Source organism: Delphinapterus leucas, chromosome 18, assembly GCF_059928025.1.
Source record: "Delphinapterus leucas isolate spDelLeu-1000000601 "Yukka" chromosome 18, BTC_Dleu_Yukka2, whole genome shotgun sequence".
NCBI classification, from domain to species: Eukaryota; Metazoa; Chordata; class Mammalia; order Artiodactyla; family Monodontidae; genus Delphinapterus; species Delphinapterus leucas.
Window position 1 is genome coordinate 46590558 of NC_143146.1, and position 23711 is coordinate 46614268.

At 38.0% G+C, this 23711-nt stretch overlaps 1 protein-coding gene across 2 annotated transcripts in view; it reads left to right on the forward strand.

The window, feature by feature from the left end:
* Positions 1-23711, forward strand: part of DIAPH3 (diaphanous related formin 3) — a 550258-nt gene that overhangs the window by 113253 nt on the left and 413294 nt on the right. For both annotated transcript variants that reach the window (XM_022561162.3, XM_030762514.2), the window contains one exon: positions 13615-13745. In XM_022561162.3, the coding sequence (XP_022416870.2) occupies positions 13615-13745 (131 nt within the window). The remainder of the gene's footprint in view (positions 1-13614; positions 13746-23711) is intronic.

The window sequence follows — 23711 nt, forward strand, 5'->3', positions numbered from 1 at the left end:
GGTGTGTTTTCGCCTTGCTCCTTCATCTGCTGTGTGTTTCTCTGTCTTCTCATTTTGCTTAACTTACTGTATTTGGTGTCTCCTCTTCACAGGCTGCAGGTTTATAGTTCCCGGTGTTTTTGGTGTCTGTCCCCAGTAGGTTAATTTGGTTCAGTGGGTGTTGTAGGCTTCCTGGTGGAGGGGGCTAGTGCCTGTTTTCTGGTGGGTGAGGGTGGATATTGTCTTTGTAGTGGGCAGGTCCACGTCTGCTGGTGTGTTTTGGGGTTTCTCTGGCCTTATTATGATTTTAGGCAGCCTCTCTGCTAATGGGTGGGGTTGTGTTCCTGTCTTGGTAGTTGTTTGGCATAGGGTGTCCAGCACTGTAGCTTGCTGGTTGTTGCGTGGAGCTGCGTCTTGGTGTTGAGATGGAGATCTCTGGGAGATTTTCACCGTTTTATATTCCGTGAAGCTGGGCGGCCTCTTGTGGACCAGTGTCCTGATCTTGACTCTGCCACCTCAGAGGCACAGGCCTGATGCCTGGCTGGAGCACCAAGAGCCTGTCATCCCCACGGCTCAGAATAAAAGGGAGAAAAAGAAAGAAAGAAAGGAAGAAGAAGATGAAATGAAATAAGATAAAATAAAGTATTAAAGTAAAAAAAAATAATTATTAAAAAAATATTTTAAAAAAGTAATTAAAAAAAACAACGGAGAGACAGAACCCTAGGAGAAATGGTAATAGCAAAGCTATACAGACAAAATCACACAGAAGCATACAGATACACACTCATAAAAAGAGGAAAAGGGAAAAAGCATATATATATAGTTGCTCCCAAAGTCCACCTCCTCAATTTGGGATGATTCATTGTCTATTCAGGTATTCCACAGATGCGGGGTACATCAAGTTGATTCTGCAGATTTAATCCGCTGCTCCTGATGCTGCTGGGAGAGATTTCTCTTTCTCTTCTTTGTTTGCACAGCACCTGAGGTTCAGCTTTGGATTTGGACCTGCGTCTGTGTGTAGGTCACCTGAGGCCGTCTGTTCTTCATTCAGACAGGATGGGGTTAAAGGAGCAGCTGTTTCTGGGGCTCTCTCTCACTGAGGCCGTGGGGAGGGAGGGGTACGGATGTGGGGCGAGCCTGCGGTGGCAGAGGCCAGCGTGACGTTGCACCAGCGTGAGGCACGCTGTGAGTTCTCCTGGGGAAGTTGTCCGTGGATCACGGGACCCTGGCAGTGGTCGGCTGCACAGGCTCCTGGGAGGGGAGGTGTGGGGAGTGACCTGTGCTTGCACACAGGCTTCTTGGTGGCAGCAGCAGCAGCCTTAGCGTCCCATGCCCGTCTCTGGGGTTTGCGCTCTTAATCTCCTCTCCTCGTGCACCAGGAAACAAAGAGGGAGGAAAAAATGTCTTGCCTCTTCGGCAGCTCCAGACTTTTTCCCGGACTCTCTCCTGGCTAGCTGTGGCACACTAGCCCCCTTTAGGCTGTGTTCAGGCAGCCAACCCTAGTTCTCTCCCTGGGATCTGACCTCCGAAGCCCGAGCCTCAGCTCCCAGCCCCCACCCATCTTGGCCGGTGAGCAGAGAAGCCTTTCGGGCTGGTGAATGCTGGTCGGCACCGATTCTCTGTGCGGGAATCTCTCCGCTTTGCCCTCTGCACCCCTGTTGTTGCGCTCTCCTCCGTGGCTTCGAAGGTTCCCCCTTCCACCACCGCAGTCTCCGCCTGCAAAGTGGCTTCCTATTGTGTAGAAACCTTTCCTCCTTAACAGCTCCCTTCCACTGGTGCAGGTCCCGTCCATATTTTATTTTATTTTATTTTTTGTGGTACACGGGCCTCTCACCATCGCAGCCTCTCCCGTTGCGGAGCACAGGCTCCGGACGCACAGGCCCAGCGGCCATGGCCCAGGGGCCCAGCTGCTCCGCGGCATGTGGGATCCTCCTGGACCGGGGCACGAACCCGTGTCCCCTGCATCGGCAGGCGGACTCCCAACCACTGCGCCACCAGGGAAGCCCCCTTCTCTATTCTTTTGTCTCTGTTTTTTCTTTTGCCCTACCCAGGTATGTGGGGAGTTTCTTGCCTTTTGGGAGGTCTGAGGTCTTCTGCTAGCATTCAGTAGGTGTTCTGTAGGTGTTGTTCCACATGTAGATGTATGTTTGATGTATTTGTGGGGAGGAAGGTGATCTCCACGTCTTACTCTTCCGCCATCTTGAAGCTCCTCCTAAATGGCATGATTTTTAAATGTAAATTAAAGATTTAAAAGGAATTCCATTTGCATGTACCTGTCTAACCTTAGAAATAGCATAAGGCATCAAACTTAGCAAATTTGAAAATGGCTTTTTAGTACTCTACATTCATAAAGTCCACATATCTTTAGTCTAGTGCTAGATAAACTATTACAGAGTAAATGCACCCATGTAATCAGGACTCAGCTGGAGAGCTAGGACTGCAGTAGCAAGCTCCAGTGTCCCAGTCATTCCCCTTCCTCCTCCCCAAGATATTTCCTGTTCTGACTTCTAACAGAACAAATTTATTTTTTTCTGTTTTATAAATTTTTAAAAAGTTTCTTGTGGTGATATAAAATTCATCATTTTAACCATTTTATAGTGTACAATTCATTGGCATTTATTATCTTCACAGTGTTGTACAAACATTGCTACCATCTAGTTCCAGAACATTTTCATCAGCCGCAAAGGAGACTACATGTCCTTTCAGCAGTCACTCTTCATCCCCTACCCCCCCTTTATATTTGACCAGTAGAAACCCTTTCAAGCCAGTTCTTCTGTCCTTCGGCATATCCCCTTCATTCTTTGAGCACTTCCTTACTGTCTTGCATAAATCTTCCAAGATCATCTTGTTCTGTCCTAGCCCTTATCCTTTTTGTGGAGAATGCAATTTAAAAATCATTATCTGGGTTCTAGGTCTTCTACTAATAGGATGGCTTTACTTCTAGGCCCTTCAGGCAGAGCTAGGACATAAACGTGTGTATGTATGTGCATGTAGACATACATACATACATGCATATGCTTGTATGTATGACACGTATATATAGTGTGCATATTTGGATATTGCATATATGTATGTATAACGTATACATATATAATATATATATATCCATATGTGGAAAACACATGATATGTGTATACAGACATGGATCTTACATATATTTCATTCCCTATCTTTATCTATTTATGTATCTCTCTGTCTCTGTATCTATCTAAATACCCGCCTCCCAAAACCACACCTTCAAATTTCATATTCTTGCTTATTTCTCTGCCATTATTATCCATTTGAAATCCATTTGTATTTGGATTCATTTCATTTTAGGATTTTCTTCCCATTGTTCTTGATTTTCTTCTTTATGAGTATATGAAACATCACCATAGTTCCAAAAATCTGAACTATACAAAAAGGTGTATCCTGAGACTTGTCACTTACCGTCCTTTCTCTTAGGTGTCCTACTCCCCCATCTTATCTACTATGTTCCCTTTCATCCCTGGAAGGGATAGTCTCATTAGTTCCTGGTTATTCCTTCCTGTGTCTTCCTGTACAACTAAACAGATATATGTATATTTTCTTATTTCTCTTTTATAATATATAAAGTATTATACTACAGATATTCTTTTCTAATTTTTCCACTTCAAAATATGTTCTGATAAGCATGCCGTGTCAGTTCATAGTGATATCTTCATTCTTTATAACTGCATGTTGTATTTCATGCAATGTGTTCACGGTGTGTGGTGCTATAGTTTTTGCAGTGTGTTTGTGGGGTATGGCTCACCGTGGTTTATTCAGTAACTATTCTCTGGTAAAAGCAGCTGACTGTTAACTGTTATGGTATATCCTTTTTGAGGCTTAAAAGCTAAAGAACACCTTAGTTCTGGTCATGGTAAGCAGGTGGAAATGTTATAATGCATTCAGCAGTTGGAGCAACACTTTTTAAATACATAAAATTGTCTAAATAGTCAAGTGTCTTTTGAAGGCAATGGGCCAGCAAAGGAAAGCTTTCCTTGTGAATGGAAGGGAAATCGATGCTAGTTACGTATTGATGGATAATAAGAGAAATATAGTGTGTTGAATTTCTTTTATTATTTATTCAAGTTAACTTCTTAGTGACTAAAATTAGTATGGGGTCAATCAGTTTTTTTTTTTTTTTTCCTCTATAAAGATATTTTAGAAACTGACAGGGGGAAGAGCAGTAGATTTTCTGTATTTTATCATGTTTCTTTGTAAAATGTACTTGGTAATTCTAAACTTTTAACATATGTTATTTTTACTGTACACTAAAAGCAGCTCTCAAAATTATAGGCAGAATTTTTGGTTCATAATGGTGTTCATTAAATGCTTATGGAAAAAAATAACTCGTTAAGGGAGTTCTTTGCTAAACTTAATTTTGTTAGTGAATGCTCCTTTCTGCAGTACTTTTCATCGCTCATTGTTTCTACTATGAAACAATATCTTAATATCATAATATAGCATAATAGCATAATATCATCTCTGAATGACAGATTTTATTGGCAGTGGAGATCTATTGGGATCACAAATGTTCTGAAAACAAGTAATTCATACTGCAGTGACAGGTTGGTGTTTCTTTTGATCAGTAACATTAGAGATGCTAGAAATCATTTGAAAAATGCAAGGAAATTGTCACAATGCATTTTAATAGCAATATACATGATAGTAATTTAGATTTTAATTACCCGCTTGGCAGCAACTGTGCCACCCCTTTTTTGTACAGTGGTGACTCTGCTGTTTTCTTAAAATGTTGTCATTATCAATGCAAACTTTTTCTTTAAATAGTCTCCATATTTCATATTATCTTATTTATCTTCACAAGTCTCATCATCTGAATAGGTACCAGGAATTTGGGAGTTGCAATGCTAAAGAGAATCTGAGACAGTTAATTTGTTACTGACATAAATAAACAGACATAGAGATAGACATATACACACCCATGCAAGAGCACACATACTCATTACTATGAGAACTTAGGTGTTTTGACTATTTTGGCTTTTTGTTTATGGGATTTTTCTGTATTCTGAAGTTAACCTGCTGAAAATTACAAAGTGAATGTCATGGAGAAGGATCTTGAGTCTAGTAACTCTTCATATCTTCATACAAAAAGCACTTAAATCTTCAATCTATTCTTACAGCCCCCCAATATTTTAATTTTTTAATCTTTAGAGGCTATATTTTGGGTCTTCATGTTAAGAAATGCTGATTTTTCTTGATAGGTTTAGGTATAATAAAAAAACTAAACAATCCCCTGCAGTTGGAGATGCTGCATGGTGAATTTTGGTATAGGCTGCCTACCTTCTGAGAGGAATAATATATGATTTAACAAGTTGAGCAATAGTTTACAGTGATTGGAATAGTATTTTAAGGATACAGTTCCTGAGTTCTGTGATGTCTCAGATAATGTAGGCAAAGTTTTGCTTAAAGCAACCTACCATGTGTTAAACACTCTACTAGGGACTAAAAGGCCATTGTCCTCACCCACATGGGCATTATGCTGTGTCGGCTTCCTGCAGAGCATGCAGACTTTCTAGATTTAGCTTTTTACTTTTATTATTTTAAAAATCAGGTCATCATTAAGTGGTGGATTCACCATGGCTGTATAGAAGTAATTCAGTTATTTGAAAAAGGAAAGAAAGTCAGCTCTTTAGTACTTTTCACTAGTAACTCGGAAACACAACAAAACAAAATACAATACAGTATTTTTAATTTGTCATAGAAATGGTATTCCAAATTACTCTCCAAACAAATAAATGAGACAGAATAATGAAGAAACATGCTGAATAAGTCTTACACCTAAACCAAGATGAAACGCAGGCATCGAGGCAGGTACAAATGAATCTGTTCTAAGACAGGTCAAAGGAAATGGTTACTATTACCTTTAATAGTTACATAGCAAAAGAATGAATGTTTGATTTTAGAGAAATAGAACAGGTAAGGGAAATAAGTTGTGAAAGGGTATATTACTTTTTGTACCTTAGAATATTTTTTAATAAAAAATGACAGGAGTAGTGTATGTACTTTTCTTTTTATCCTGCGTATGGTATTTTAGAGTAAAATTTACTAAGGGATTAAAAAAGGTTTAAAAACTATGTTGGATAAATATCATTCTAATTTTTGTGATGTCAGGCGGACATCCTTCTCTCGCTAATGTGTTTTGATGCCACGGGATAAAGCTTTCTAAGTATTTTCATTTTCATGGCTAATGGACTTAGAGATAGGCAGACGTGAGTATCCTCCTCTTCCTGGCTGCCTGCTTCCTTTGAAGTTATGTAAAATGAAAGAAACACTGGAAGGGCTTTGTTTAAAAGGAATATTTCTGATTACTCATGTAACATAATATTTTCTCCCCTCAATTTCCTTTCTTTTGTACCTGTATTTTGATAGTAATATAATAAAAGGGGGGAAATGGTGCTGAAAACTAATCTCCCAATTATCTTGTCTATTTCCTATGTCTTTACATTGAAATAGTCCTTTCTAGCTAAGCATTCATTCTTCAGAATTTTTTTTTGGTGTGACTTATCTGCCCCTCCTTTCTTGTTGTAATCCTTAGTCCATGTGTGCCTTCCATTTTATAACCTCATTCATTCATTGAATGCTAGGCACTTAACCAGGGACTGATGATGCAGTGCTGAATTAGGCTCCCAGAAGCAGACGCTGCCCTAGTAGATGTGTTCTAATGGAGAAGATGATACCACACAGAGGTGCTGACTATTCCCAGGAGGTTTGCTGACCTAGCTTATTGCTTTTCTTCCTGCTCCCTCCACTGTCATCACCCTTCCTGACTTGATCACTCACACAGATGATCAAACTAATATTCCATTCTCTTATCTCCTTGACTTTATCACTCCCAACAATCTTTGTTTTTCCACCCAATCTCACCCACCCATTTACCTTGGATAATATTGATAAAATACCACCTCTAAATATGGTTTACAATCCTCCTTTCCTGACCTACTTACTTACTTAACATTCCCACGTTAAGAATTCTATAACCCTTTTAGAACTGCTAATCTGTTGACTCTACCATTTTTTCATGTCCATCTCCTCCCCACCCTCACCATGCTCTTACTTCTTGTCTTATTGACCTTAGACACAGTCCTTTGTTATCTTACATAAATCTTCAGTTCATTTTCCTCTCTGTTCATATAAACTCTGCCCTTGGTTAAATGGAACTTCCCACTTCCTCTGCATTTGCACGTCAGCACAGCATACATCTGGGAGGAAGCACACAGCCACGCTGACTAGTGTTTTCTGAATGACCACAGTTGGCAAAGCGAGCTTTTAGCAGATTACGTTAACAGATATTCTACCACATGGCCTTTGTCAGCGTGCTTTTTTACTTTCTGAAAATGATTTCATATCTCCTCTCATACCTTTAGCTCTGCATCCTCACTTTTAGCTGGTTATATTGCCGCTTCTATCACCGAGACTGTTGATGTAATCAGAATAGAACTGCCGTACCTTACTTCCTAGTCACCAGATCTAACAAGCTACCTGAATCTGTTCCCTTAGATTCTGCTTTTGCTCTTCTTAGAATGATCCACTTTCCCTGCAATTGCGTAAGGTCAATCCTTCCTCTTGTATAGTAGGTCACATCCTCTGTCACCTACTTAAGGGTTTTTTGTTGTTGTTCATTTGTTTGTTTTCCTGCATCTATACCTATGCTTTGCATCATCAGTTTCTTCCTCTTTGCTTGGTTATTCCCATCAGCATGCAAACATGTTGTGGTTTTCCCCCCAACACCCCAAATCACACTGCAGGTTCCTTTCTAGCTACTGCCCTTGTTCTTTGCTCCCATTTACAGAATCTTCTCAAGAGTTGTCCATTCTTCTTCTTGCTTTCTCCCTTGAATTTCTGTTCAGGCTTATCTCCGATCCACCATTCAAGCTGCTCTTGTCAGGGTCACAGCAATCAGAAGATGGTGACACCATTCCCTTAGTTGTTGAGAACAAAAGCTTTGTCATCATCTTTGAATTTTAATTCTTTCACACCTCACCCCTCACATCCAAACTATCAGTAAGTCTGATCTGATCTTCCTTCATATTGAGCAAATCTATGCCTTCCATCACTGACGTCATATACTAGGCTGCTGTCAACTCTTTTTTTTTTTTTTTTGCGGTACGCAGGCCTCTCACTGTTGTGGTCTCTCCCCTTGTGGAGCACAGGCTCCAGACGCGCAGGCCCAGTGGCCATGGCTCACGGGCCCAGCCGCTCCGCGGCATGTGGGATCTTCCCGGACCGGGGCACAAACCCATGTCCCCTGCATCGGCAGGTGGACTCTCAACCACTGCGCCACCAGGGAAGCCCTGCTGTCAACTCTTGACCAGACAATGTAGAAGGCTTCTAATTTGTTTCCTTGTTTCATGTTTTGCCACTTAGAGTCTGGTGCCACACAGTAGTTAGAATAATCTTCTGAAAATGTTTGCTCTATCTTATAATTTCTATGCATGTTTTTCCATCCACTTAGAATACAAGCTGAAATCTCTACCATGGTTTTTAAGACCTTATCAGGGGCCAGTAAACTTATTCTTAAATGGCCAGATCGTAAACATTTTAGGCTAGGGTGTTAGGTATGCTTTCAGTTGTTTCTGCTGCTGTTTCTTTCTCTTCTTTCTCTGCCTTCTCCTCCTCTTCCTTTTCTTTTTTACAAGCTTTCAAAATGTGAAAACCATTCTTAGCTCAAGTCATACAAAAACATTTGGCTGTGGTTTGTCAGTCCCCTGCTTCCAGGATTAGATGTCTGCCTGTCTTATCTGTCCTTGTCATCTATAACTCTTTGTCACACTCACTGGGATTTAGATGAATTTTCTTGCTGTCCTTCAAATATGCCAAGTTCATTCCTACCTTAGGGCTTTGTATTTGCTTTTCTGTTTGCTTGAAATACCCTTCTTCCAGAATGCCCGTGTTCCCTGCTTTTCTTTATTTTGGTCTCTGCTCAGATTTTATTTCCTAGACAGAAAAAAATGTCATTTGATCAAACTTACGACTTTTAAATAGCTGCTTCCTCTATTACTCATTCTTTTTCTTCCACCTTTCCCATTTAAGTAGTTAGCACTACATTTTGGCTTAGGCCCCAAACCTAGGAGTCATCTTTGACTTTTATTTCACCAGTGTAGCCACATCATATAAACAATGTCGGCACACAGTAGGTACTCAATATATCCTTTAAGCAATAAATAGCAATTAAAGTTATTACAATACAGAGTGGTGAGTGTTTTGAAAAAGGAATCCATAGATGGGGTGGGGGGGACTCAGTTTGTGTGGCTTATAAAAAAATCCTTCCAGGAAGTTAGTTTTGGCCCAGATCTAACTGATGTCTGGGAGTAGCCAGCACGAGGAACCTGCATAGTAGTGATGATGCGGGTTTGGGTAAGAGGGGAGGGTGTTAAGGCAGGAATCTCAGGTGAAAATGCAGAGACTTTTACACAGTAAATGTTTCAAACTGGAAAAACCTAATATGGTTGAAATAAAGAATTATTTTTTACCAGTAAGTTAATTCTTTTTTTCTCAGTGTTTATTGGGAAAGTCTACTTGTTGCCCCATTTAAGATGTTGTCTGCGTTTACCTTCATTCTCTAATCAAACACACAGATAATTAACAGCTCAGCTTCTATGTCTTGAACCAGAGTGGCCCCAGAGAAAAGATTGACAGATTGGTCTCGGTCTTTCCTATAAAGGGAACCATACCTTATGTTCTATTTTTTTGTTTTGACTTCTTTAAGTCAGCATAGTTTTTTGGATTCATCTATCTTGTTGCATTATCAGTAGTGAAGTTTTTTATTGTTGCATCGTATTCCATTGTATGGATATACAACAACTTGTTGATGGATGCTTGCATTGTTCCCAGTCTTTGGCTTTTATGAATAAAGCTGTTCTGAATGTTGTATGGATTTTTTTCCCCTCCTGCTTAACACCTAGTTGTGCACTTGCTGAGTCAGTGTATATTTAACTTTAAAAGAAATCTCTAAACTGTTTTATAAGTGGTGGTACTGTTTTACATCTCCACTAGTTGTGTAGGAGAGTTCCAGGTGCTTCACACCCTCACCGTTCCAGGAGATATGTAGCACTATTTTGTTTTTGGTTTTATTTTGCATTTCCCTGATGACAGATGATCTTGAACATCATTTCATGTGCTTATTGGCCATTCATACATCTTCTTTTGCAAAGTCTGTTATTCACGTTTTTAAATGGACTGTTTGTCTTATTACTATTGAATTGTAGGAGTTCATTAAATGGTTTCATCTGCCGCTCCCCATCACTTGCATTACTGCCTGAACCATCCCCCCAAGCCCCTCCTTCTGTGGAAAAATTGTGTTCCACGAAACTGGTCCCTGGTGCCAAAAAAGTTGGGGACTGCTGTTTATGAGATATATTTATCGTTGGGAGAGCCAGTCTACCATGGGCCCTGGATATCCCTGTATATTCTTTATGGTTATGCCAACATGCAAGGCCTGACCATTCTTTATCCAGGTCATTTCTCAGGACTGCATTTACAGTGAAGCAACTTTAGAGATGAAGTTATATCTCTGTGGATAATGAGCGGGTTTGTTACTGTTCACTGTAAAAGTGGTGATTGCCCCAAGCTCAGTGTTCTTCCGTTGTTATACAGTCCACTGTGTGTGTAGGTATCCATCATTCATCAGGGATCTCTGCATCATTCCTGTGGGTTGGTGGGTTAGGGAACCAACATGTATAATAGAGTCCTTTTGTCTCTAACTGAGGAGTCTTGTGTTTTCTGTCAGAATTCATGAAATAGTAACAGGCTAACTTAGCTTGTATGTATGGTACAATCTCAGCCTCTGCACAGTTCTTGACATGTATTGCAATGTTTTCTCAGTCTGTGGCTTACCTTTCATTTTCTTAATGAAGCTATCTTAATAAAAAAAGGTTTTTGAAAAGTGGAAGGTTTACATTTTGATGAAATCCAACTTTATAGTTAGTGCTTTTGTATCCTAAGAAACCTTTGCCTTCCTCAGGGTAGTGAAGATTTTCACTATGTGTTCTTCTAGACATTTTATAATTTTAGCTTTTACATTTAGGTCTAGAATTTAGGTTCACATTCTTTCATGTGGATATTCAATTATTCTAACACCAGTTGTTGAAAAGATTCTTCTTACCCCATTGAATTACATTGAGATCTTTGTTGAGAATCATTGACTACATAGATTCAATATATTTCTGTACTCTCTTCTGTTCTGTTAATGTTCCATTAATTCTACTTTGATTACTGTAGCTTTTCAGTAAATCTTGAAATCAGATAAAGTAAGCCCCTAACTTTATTCTTTTTCAAAATTGTTCTACTGTAGGTTCTCTGCATTTCCATATTAATTTTAGAACCTCCTCAATTTCTTCAAAAAAGCTTTCTGGAACATTGATGGTGATTATATTGAATCTATAAATTATTATTTTTTAAATGTATTTATTAATGGATTTCTTGATATTGAGTCATCTGATGCAGGAACATGGTATAGCATCTTCATTTATTTAGGTCGTTTTTCTCTCCACAATGTTTTATAGTTTTCAGTGTATAGATATTTCCCTTCTTTTGTTAAAATTTTTCCTAATGATTTTGTATTTTTTTGATGCTGTTAGAAAATGATATATTTAAAAGTTTTATTTTCTAATTGCTGTCGTAGTTAGAAAAAAAATTGTTTTTCTATATTGAATTTTATTCTGTGAGTTTGCTAAATTCATGTACATAATCATCTCATTTGCTAGTAGACATATCTACTTCTTCCTTTCTAATCTGTGTGTCTGTTGTTGCTACTGCCTTACTGCACTCTCTAGGACCTTCACTACAATACTGAATAGGAATGGTGAGAGCTGACATTTCTTCTCTTGTTCCCAATTTTAGGGGGACCAACATGTTGATTTGACCAACATAGAAGTTATAATAGCTGGAAGACTTTATTAATGGGGACATTCCATTCATTAAGTGCCCTATTCTGGGTCATTAAAGCGAATTAAAGCATTGTTAGGGTTTTTGGATGCCTGAACTCATCTCTTTAGGAACTTTGCTGTAAGGACCCCATAGAATGTGGATTCAGTTAGCTCCCATTTCATGGAATGGCATATTTTTCTTTAGTAAATTATGACTTGCTATTTATGAAAATCAACTGTTTCCCAGGGCTAATTTGTTTTGCATTATTGGGAATGTTTCCTTGTGCAATGCTGTAGCAAATTAATAAAAATAAAAAGAAATGAAAAAATACATCTAATTTCCTACCATCTCAACTTAGCTGCTTTTGGACATGTACAGTTCCTTTTCTTCCCATTAGATTTGTAATCTGTAATTTAAATAGATATAATTCTGGAGTTTATTATTAGTTGGGCATCCTCATCATTTCCCATCTGGACTATACACATACCTTCTCAACAGGTCTTTCTGCTTCTGATGCTTCTGATCTCAGAGTAAAAGTCAAGTTCTTTGGTGGTCTGTAAGGCCTGCAGTCCCCTCCATCACAAATTTTTTCCAGATATCTGCATGTTTAGAGCTCTCACCTCCTTCAAACCTTTATTCTAACATTCAGGTTTGAGGCCTTCAGAGTCTTTTCTGTGAGACTTTAATTTTTCTTCGACCACCCTGTTTGAAATTGCATCCCACCTCCTAATGCTGCTTATTTCTCCTCCTGTTTTTATTTTTCTCTATAGCACTTAACACTACAGTGAGATGTATGTTAATTATTTTACATTTATTGTCTGTCATTCTTTATTCTTCCCTGTGGAGAATAAAGCTCCGTGCAGGTAGGTATCTTTGTCTCTTGTTCACTGGTCTTTCTTCAGCACTTAGCACAGCGACAGGCACTTAGGGAATTAACGTTTGTTGAATAATGAATGAACTCCAGCTCTTCTCATATGTATTTCATACTGCTGCCAGTGTGATCCTTCCAAACCCCCTGGAAAAGCTGTTTGTGTGGTAGTGCTCTACCACTCCAGGACCTGGCGTCTATCCTCAGTTATATGTGCTATGTGCTTTTGTTTTTCTTTTTGGGTGTGTGCTTTTGTGTGATGTTTTAGCCTGAAAGGTATTCTTGTCTAAGTCTTTGCCTCCCTCTTACTTACCTTCCCCTTGGCTTCCCTTGTCTGTTCTGCCAAGTTGGGTGTTCCTCCTTTGGTCCCTTGGTGGCATGTTAGAGGAATTAGACTGCTCTGAATAGTACTGTTTCCTTGCTTGCGTTTCTCCTTCCAGTCTTAGGTTTTGATAATCTCTGTGTCTGTATTGCCTAGAACTAGGTGCTTGAAGATTTACAGGTTTTTCTGTGTTGCTTGGAATATTAATTTTAATAGGGTCATTCTGGTATTAAGTTTTGGTTTTTATTTTGCACGTGCCTAAAACACATTGGTATATCTTCAGATATTTCCTATGTTTTCCATGATAATCTGGATTTGACAAAGCAATTATTTTAATTTGAAAACCTTTTGATATTATGTTGCTATCTTTTGTGGATACCATGGATTATGAATTTATAGATTTATGGGCAGAAGTAAGGAAATCATCCTCTCAAAATAATGCTACTCAGAGTAGTTGTGTGCTGCTGTTAATATGAAAGGTGGGATTAGTGTAGTTACTATTTTAATGGATAATCTTCACACAACATGAATTAAAAATTTTTAACTTATTTTACAGGGAAGTGTTAAGAGTAGTCGACAGATCTCACCTCAGGAATTCATCCATGAACTGAAGATGGAGTCTGCAGATGAAAGGCTCTTCACGTGCCTGGAGTCCCTCCGCGTGTCTTTGACGAGTAATCCCGTGAGGTAATTCGTCTTTCTGAACATGAGGGCATATTACTGAATTAAACAGATGCCATGATCTGCCACTTTTATGCAGTACTTCTTGGTGCCTGTGAGTAAATAGGTGGTCTACCTCAACAACTTCTCAAGGTAAAAATTGAATACATAATTTTTGTATGCATGTGGAAATACAGTCTCAATAGTACCTTTTGTGTTTATTACTGAGTGATATATAGCCTGTGGACTTTTAAAAAAGTCATTCTTTTTTTTTTTTTCTTAGAATTTTTAAAAACTTAAGGAGTTTTTCAAAAGAGAACAGTCATCAGAAACTGTCAATTTAATGGGGCTGAGTTTCACTCTGAATTTTGGTATTGTACATATATATTGGCTCATTCCTGTTTGATATACAAGAAATACCATTAATTTATTATTTCCTTTATTGGAATTGGTATCTTTATAGGAGCCCATAGGAGGTTAGTGTTGTCAGACTTAGCAAATAAAAATATAGGACGCCCAGTAAAATCTGGGCTTTAGACGTAGTTACGCTAAAAAATTATTTGTTGTTTTTCCAGAATTCCACATTTAACTGGGTGCCCTGTATCTAGCCACACTACAATAGGTGTCTTGCTAAATCAGTTTGTAGGCCTTTTAGTCCAGCATATTCTTGAAAAATTTTAAGTAGGAATTGTTATAAAATGTCTGAACAGTCATAGAATCAGAATTTCTGAGCTGCAAGAGTCTAAGGTAGATTAGTTTTGATTTATTGTATAATGAATGCTTATTTCTGCATAAATATATATAAATATTTTCTAGCCCTCTCTCTATATACATATATATGTGTATGTATATATATATATATATATATATATATATGCATATATGTGTGTGTGTGAGTATAAAATATAGACAAAGGGCTAGAGGGCCAGAATGAAAAACTATGATTGGAGGTTAATGATATATAAAAGACTTTTTTTTGATATTCTGATATTCCGGATGTTTCTGAAGTTTGGCTACAGTATGATAAAGATCCTTGACAGTATAAGTATTTAAAATAAAAAGACCCTATCTGCTGAGAGACATGAAAGTGAGGTTGAAGTAAGGAGCATGAAGAGTAAACAAAGAATCTCTATTATTTCAATTTTATCTTTATTTTTCCATATTTTACCACTTTCAGTGTGTTCTCTAGGCTGTAAATTAATGGTGGGCATGAGACCAGGGATTTCATATGTCTTATATACCTCTCTTTACCAGGCACAGTGCTTTTAGCACATAGAAAGTGCTCAGTGAAGTTTTGATTGAAACAGTTTTAACCTTCTTCTGTTTTATGTTGGCTATTGCTAGAAACTAAGTTGAATTAGGAGTTTGTTTATTTGACAGGTATAGTCATACATGAAGAGCTCTGGTCTCCATCTTAATCTTTACCTATTAAATGTTTTCATTTAAAAAATGGTTATTGAGCACCTGCTCTTTTCCAAGTACCAATGTTTTGTTTCCAAGTACCATCTTAGATGTGGGGCTTGAGTAAATAGCAAAGCAGGTCCAGGCCCTGTTCCTGTGGAGTTTAAATGTAGGAAGAGGGTATTTTGGGGTCAACTGGGGAGCTACAGTCATTTTTCAGTTTATCTGGCAGCTACTGGGCACTGGAAATAACCATGGAATTTCAGTATAATAAGAAATAGACCCTGCCATTACCTCTTCTAATTTTTCATATTTTGAGTAGATGAACATGATAGTGAAAGAAAAACTGTGAGAGGATTTTATGTATGAATTCAGGCATATTACAATGGATACAATTATTTATTGTGATTCCATATAAAGACAGTGGGAAATAATGCTGTATGTTTCTTTCATTTGAAAGAATAAATATTTCAAAAATAAAAATTTGTGGAATTATTTCCCTGAGAGTGGCCAGTCCTATTGAGCCAATATACGTACAATAGAATATATTATCAGCAATTCACAAGTGTGGCTCTTTCCTACGAAATAGTCTTTTTAATTGGAAAGAATAGAAAACCATATCATTGGAGAAATTTTTCTGAAATCATGGCACTTTATGTAGATAGAAAATTGAGACATGAGTATTTCTGTGCCCAGTGCTCCAATTAGAGGAATGACTTAGCTGAACATGTAAAACTTGAAGCTATTTCTGATCAAATCTTTGGACTTTGCAGTTAGTTATGATGTGTCTGCTGATAAAGTCAGTTTTCATATTTTCTTTTTTATGTACAGTATGTGACTAAATTTCAAGAGAGAAGGAATTCCAACTTTTTGTAAGCTTTTGAGATTATTATTAGATCTGTAGTATTATTGAGAAAATCAGAGTGAAATTCTTTAATGTCTGTGAATACAATTGAAAAAGAAGCAAGTGAACTAATTAATGACAGTTCTCCAATGCTGGTTTGGGATCAGGATTTATTTAAATCAAAAATCAAGGAGGGCTTCCCTGGTGGCGCAGTGGTTGAGAGTCCAGCTGCCGATGCAGGGGACACGGGTTTGTGCCCTGGCCCGGGAAGATCCCACATGCCGCGGAGCGGCTGGGCCTGTGAGCCATGGCTGCTGAGCCTGCGCGTCCGGAGCCTGTGCTCCGCAACGGGAGAGGCCACAGCAGTGAGAGGCCCGCGTACCGCAAAAAAAAAAAATCAAGGAAAAAGTAGAGCACCCCTGCACCACCCCATCCCTGATATGCAGTATTTTAGAGCCATTCACCAACCTCTGAAACTCTGCGTAACGATTATGAGACATGTCATCCTTTGACTATCTGCATAGTGAATTATGTGAAAACCAGCGCTTTAAATACCAAATTATTGGCCTTGTTTTATAAAGACTTGATTTGAAGATCACATAGTTCTTCTGTTTGAAGTTTTATTGATTATTCAACATCAAGGACAGTTTTGAGCTTAAAGACGTAGAAGCTTTATTTTTGGAACACAAGTGAAAAGACCAATTTCTTCAAATTATCAAACATAACTTTTAGTGGATCTCAACACAGTCAACAGTTATGTTTGAGCTTTCAAATACGTGGAGGTAGAAACATAAAAAGGTAGACACTAACATCATTATGATTGATATTAAGCGTTTTAGTCCATTACTCATCTTTGCATATAGCAAATTAGTTATAGAATGCATCTTCATTTGCTCAAGTTGATGTGGTCGTCAAGGATAAGGTTTCTGTCTCAGAAATACCAGTCTTCTTAGATTTTTGTGTTTTGTGATATTAGGCATTATCTTTTGTTTTAAAAAAATATTTATTTATTTATTTATTTTTGCTGTGTTGGGTCTTCATTTCTGTGCGTGGGCTTTCTCTAGTAGCGGCAAGTGGGGGCCACTCCTCATCGCGGTGCGTGGGCCTCTCACTATCGCGGCCTCTCTTGTTGCGGAGCACAGGCTCCAGACGCGCAGGCTCAGTAATTGTGGCTCACGGGGCTAGTTGCTCCGCGGCATGTGGGATCTTCCCAGACCAGTGCTCGAACCCGTGTCCCCTAGCATTGGCAGGCAGATTCTCAACCACTGCGCCACCAGGGAAGCCCTAGGTATTATCTTCCTTTACTCATGCTTAATGTGTGCATTTTGAAGTTTACAAGAGATATTTTACAGTTTATCATTTTGTTAGAAGGTTTCTAAGGAGGTTTTGGAACTAGATTTGATTAAGTTAACTGTAACTTCGAGAAGATCACTTTAGAAAATTTTGCAGTAAAATATATGTTTACTGCAGAGCAAGTAAGCAGCCTGTATGTGTCATTATTCCATTTAATCAGTGCTATGTTTAGAGTGTAGTTTTCCTGCATTTCTGGGCTTTAAAACATAAAGCTGGTAGGAGAGCTTATCTTTGGAGTTGCTGAATGTTTTGTGCCACGTACTGCACATGAGGATAGAGACAGGAGGCTTGTGGCAAGAAACGAGATCACTGTATTCCTTGGTGTCAACCTGATCTGAAGAGAAAAAGTCAAGACAAAAATTTGAAGTTACTAATAGTTTGACTTACTATAAAAATTATTTTTATAAAATGTTAAACGTATAAAAAAAGGCTGTTTGTCATTATAGTGAAATAAGTGCCCACTCACCTACTAATGAGGCCAGCATATAGATTACTGCCTATAACTTTGAAGCTTCTATGCCTCCCTCCTTAATTCAGTGTCCCTTTCTTGCACTATTCCGTGGTGACCACTGTCCTGAATTTTGGATTTCTTTGCATTATAGATTACCATATATGTATTCCTAATATATTGCTTGGTTTTATATCTTTTTGAACATTATTTAAATGGCATCATCTTCTATGTGCTCTTTGAAGACTTGCATTTTCCTCTCAGTATTTCATATATTTATGTATGCTGTGTGCAGCTACTCACATTTTATCACAATTAATCATTTTTCATACCTTGTTCTTATATTTTAGGAACATCCATTGTAAATAGTACATGGATGCTTTTAAAAAAAATCTTGTCTGATAATCTTTGTTCATATCAATTGTAGAAATATATTGGGATTTATATGACATTCCATTTAAAATTTTCAGTTTATGCTGCTTTTCCATGTTCCTCTTCCTCCTCCTCCTGCTCACCCCTCCCCCATTCTTTTCTGTATTCTTCCTTCTTCTTCCTCAAATTCTTTTGATAGATTTTAAATTTCTCATTTCATTTTTCCTCATTTACTAATTTGGAAGACATTCTCTTCTATCTGAAAACAGAAGAGAAATTTAACATGCACACGCTTAAAAAGGAAACTGTACATGCGTGTACTTAAAAGGGACACAAAAAAGCAGTCTCTCTTCCTCTGAACTTAAAATACGTTAACACCAATCATCCTCTCTTGATTTGTATGCTAGTTCTGTGTGATATTTTAATTTTCTCTTTTTTCTTTTTTAGTATTGTAAATTAGCTATTGTTACTACTGAGATATACTACAAATATGTATTTATGTATATGTGTTTATACACATACATACTCATCCTTTTTTGGTTCTTGCACATTTTTTTCTGATTTTACTTTTTGCTCAAGTATATCATTACATTCCTGTAGTGAGAGTCCTTTGGCGGTAAAACTCTGTTTTATTTGTTTGAAAGTGACTTTATTTACCTTTACTTTTGAAGAATAGTTTTCCTAAGGGCATGAAATTAAGGTTTTCTGATATCTTTTCTTAGTCCATTGAAGATACTATTTTTTCTTCTGCCTTACATTGCTGTTTTTGAGAGGTAGGCTCTTTTATCTAAAACTCATGCTCTTCTAGGTAATCTGCCTTTTCTCTCTGGTTTTATTATGTTTTGTTTTTGGTGTTCTATAGTGTGTTCTATGTGTCTAGGTGGAATTTCTTTCTTATTTGTTTTTACTAGGGAGTTTTTTGGACTTCCTGAATATGATTAGTGTCTTTCATAAGTTCTGTGAAAATTTCAGCCATTAACTCTTTGAATATTGATTCCCCCCTCTCTCAGTTTTGTATGTTAGAGCTTCTTACTCCATACACCATTATTTCCTAATCTCTTTGAAGTTTCCATCTGTTTGTCTCTCTGTACTGTATTCTGGGAATACTTTGTAATATCTTCTAGTTTCCTAATTATTTCTTCACCATTGTCTAATCTGCTATTTAATTTATAAGTTGTATTTTAAATTTCCATTATTATAATTTCATCCTCATAATATTTTTGGCTGTTTCAAAACTCCTTATCTTTGTTCATAATTTTTCATAATGCTCCTTGCTTATTTTTTAATTTTTTATTTTTTTGGTATGCGGGCACCTCACTGTTGTGGCCTCTCCTGTTGTGGAGCACAGGCTCCAGATGCACAGGCTCAGTGGCCATGGCTCACGGGCCCAGCTGCTCCGCGGCATGTGGGATCTTCCCGGACCGGGGCACGAACCCATGTCCTCCGCATCGGCAGGCGGACTCTCAACCACTGCGCCACCAGGGAAACCCCTCCTTGCTTATTTTTATCCTGTTTATTATTTCTCTAAACATATTAAATATTTTATATTCTCTGTAATTTTAGTAAATAGAGGTTTCCCAGGCCTACTCCTGGTGTTGGTTATTTGTTTATTTATTTTTTTCACCTTTACTCATTTCTTGTTTCTTTGTGTGTTTTGTAATTTTAGAGTGTGACCTTCTATTCCTTGGAACTTTTTCTTTGAGATTTATTTTGAAGATATTTTGCTAGAATGAATTAATGCTTTTCTACTACTAGGAACATAATGATCCAGGGCTCCCTTAAACTAAAATGACCAGTTTGAGGTTTTTGTTTTTTTGTTTTTTTTCCTCCACATATGTGTGTGACTGGGTTATGAATTATCAGAAGACATTTGCCTTGATGTCCTCCTTTACTGGGCAGGTTTATTGCTAGGTCACCTTCTTACTTAAGGTGTGGCCCTTTGAGAGCCTTGCTTTTTGCTGGTGTTTTTCTCAGGCTTGAGGCTGTAACACTTGTTCTATTCGCTCTGCTCAGCTACCACAAAGGAGATGTTGGGTTTCCAGGGCTTCACGTTTGTCCCCCAGAGCAGATGAGGCTTGAGGCAGGCTTACCTGTCTAAATTCCTCTCTCTTTCTCTCTCTTTAAATTTTGCTTTTGAGGAGACTGTACTTTCTTGTCACCTCAGACACAATTTTAAAATCATGTCTCAGTGACTGTTGTTGGGAGGGTGGTCATGGATATCTAGTTTAATACCAGGAAAAAGAAAGTTGGATAAGAAATTTTAAATTATAAAGGCATTGTATTCTTATGTCAAAAATCTGTATTTCTTAGACGGGTATAACCAGAAAAGAAAAAGTCTTCATCTCTTTTGTCATTTGATTGTCAAAGCCTGCTGCTCAGTGGTGAACTGTTAATAGGGTCTTGTGTGCCTTTGCCCTAAATTTTTAATGCATATGTTAGTATTATGTTATTTTACCTTACTGTTGCTTGCTTTTTAAATTTTTATTTTTTAAAGATAAACCCCAGAAGTTGCACGTTTATTGCCCTGCAGGATATTAATTAGTTTTATATTTAAATTATTGTTCTTCTTCTACTATCCTTTCTTTAAGTCATTATATATCTTCTGATGTTTTTCCAATTCTTTTTGAACCAGCCTCACCATCTTGCTGGTTCTCTCATTAATGTGGTAAGTATTTGACACTGCTGGCTTTATTTGGGTGAGCAATGTTTTTATCTTTCTGAAAATCATACTTTGACATTAGACATTTGTGGGTGTGTTAATATTCCTCAGAAACATCCAAGAAATTCATGGAGAGAGTGAACCCGGTAGAAGTCTGGGTTTCCTACATCCCCTCTCCCTCCCATAGTTGAGGGAAGGGACAATGAGTATGATGTAGAGATATTTGAGTGAGGAAGGCTTCTTGTCCCTCCTTTATTATCACTGCCAATCCCCCCAGGCCTTCATCCTTCAACCGTGCCTGCAGAGTCCCTCGTCTTGGTCAGTGGATTCTATCAATGACATTGTGGTGGGGTAAGGGTGGTACAGGCTCTTTAGAGCACTCAAACTAAAACATCTACAAGTCAAACGTTTCTCTTCTTAAAGCTTTATTATACCATATTATGATTCTTAAAGAGTTTCTGTTCCTTTCCTTGTTCTTACCAAAGATGCTTTCCTAGGAAGAAGTTGGAGATGAAATCGGAATCAAACTTTAATGCACATATATGTATATGTGTGTATTATACATGTTGTCAGGGTCCTGAGAGGAAAACAGGAACCAGAGCGCATGCTATACGCTTTTTAAAAAAGAAGTTAATGCCAGAAATTGGTTAAATGGGTGATGGAAAGACTGAGAAACCAAATAGGGAGCAGTGAGGTAGTGGAGGTTCGCAACAGCGGAAGTTGCTCCACCCCTGTGCTGGAGGGAAAGGCAATGCTCTGGAAGCTCACAGCCTGGTGTTGAGTGGAAGAAACTGGATCCATGGGGAAGATGCAACTGTTGCAGAGAAACTGCCAAGGGAGAGAGAGAGGGAGAGAAACATCCTTGTTATTCTTTCTTCACCTTCCCTCTGGTCAAACCTAGCAGAGAGCAGTTGATTACAAAGCCTGGGAACTGCAGCCTGCAGGTTCAGCCCCTTTGAGACAAGAACAGAACAGAATAGAAGTGGGGAAGGGGAGTGAGAAGAAATGGGCTGAGTATCAGTGCATTATTTATTGGGATACATAATAGGTCAATAAGTGTTAAATTTTTGTTTTTTTCCAGTTTTTAGTTTCATTGGACATTTAGGTTCTTTATTTTAGTGTTAGAAGATGTAAACAAAAGTGCTTTTATAGTGTGCCTCAGGACTTGAATCAGGTCAAAAACTTTCTAAGATACAAAGGGTTACCCTGCTCTGAATTTCTTGAAACTACCTCTACTTAAACACAGTCAACTTGGTCAAGTGAAATAAACAGTCATCTCTCAGGTCCTGCATTTGCTTCAGCACTTTTTCAGTATCTTTCTTTTGCTTGGCCTCCCAAAGTCTTCTTTCTCTATGACTCACCCCTAAATCCCACAAAAAAGAGACCTGTTACCATTTATTCAGTTTCCTGTAATTCAACTTCTGTCCTGTTTGACACGTACACATGCAAAATACTGGGTTTTATGGTGATGCTAATTACATCGTCTTTTTGCTTTTGCATTCTGAAATACATTTAAAAAGTAGATACAGAAGCAGGGTAAGAAACAAAATCAGCTGTACTGCTGGAAAAGCTAGAGTGAAAAGCAAAACTGGGGCTTGAAGGTGAAATATACTTCTTACTTCTTCCCACTGAATCACTTATCATGTAGTAATAGGTAGAGAGAATAGGTAACTGCAGGCCAGGTTCCTATGCAGGTAGGAGCGTTCTGTTTTTTTCTCCACTTTCACCAATTTGATAAAGTAATTTTTCCTGGGGGATATTCCAATAACGAGGTAGAGGGAGTGACCAGAAGTAACCCCCAATGTTGCTTTATGGGGAATATAGTAGAAGACCTCTCCCTTTGTAGAAATGAGGGAAGGAGGATAATGTTCTTTAATAATATGCTCCAGTTTATTTTTATTCTCGTGGTGTTTTGGAATTTAAATTAAGACATGAGATAAAAAGATTTTTTTTGAAAATCAGCCTTAGAAAAACTAGCAGTTTATACATATTTACAGTGATAATTTCTGAATGGGCAAGAGGAGTAAAGGTGTTCCTTGGTAATGTACATTCTTGTAGTTTTCGTCTTTCATTTTCCTTTCCTGTCTTTCTCTTTCTTTCTCTTCAGTAATGATGTCAGGAAGGTTAGTAATGTAGATGACTCTGTTTTCTTTCCTGTGCTGTTCAATACAGTAGCTACTAGTCACTTGTGGCTATTTAAATTTAATTAATTAAAGTTTAATGAAAAAAAGGGCAACATTTCATGTGCTCAGTAGACACATGTGGCTGTGGCTACCATATTGGACAACACACACATACCATTTCTGTTATATTTTATTATACAGTGCTGCTTAAATTCCTTGGTTTTTCTGAGTAGCTGCATATTTCTTTGATATATTTATTGCATGATTATTATTTTCTCAAAGTTATGTTCAAGACTATGAGAATACATATGAAGTTAAAGTCTTAAAGATTAAAGCTTATATTTTAAAACCTCCAAGGATGAGTAGACATTCATATCAAGAGAATCAAAGAGTGATCTAAGGGAGGCTGCCTACAGCAGGGACTATAGTCTTGGTGGGATAAGGCTAAGGGAGTGGGCTTCATACCAACTATAAAAAGTAGGAAAGGAAAGGAGAGGCTGGTCTGACAGAGTGCTATAGCTTTGGTCCATGGTGGCCTTCACTTTGGCTACCTGTGGTCAGGATGAGGAAATTGGCAATATGGCACATCATAGAAGTCATAGAAACATCCCCTTTGGTAGATTAAAAATATTAGTGAGGTTCGTGTTTTTTTTTAAACAGAAATTTCCTCAGAGATGTGCTTACTTTTACCTCTTACAAGCATTTTTTCCAGGTTGTTTTCCAGTAAGAAGTCAAAGCGTAAGGTAGGATGTTAATATTCTTCTTTACCTCTTTAGACATTGCCATATATCTT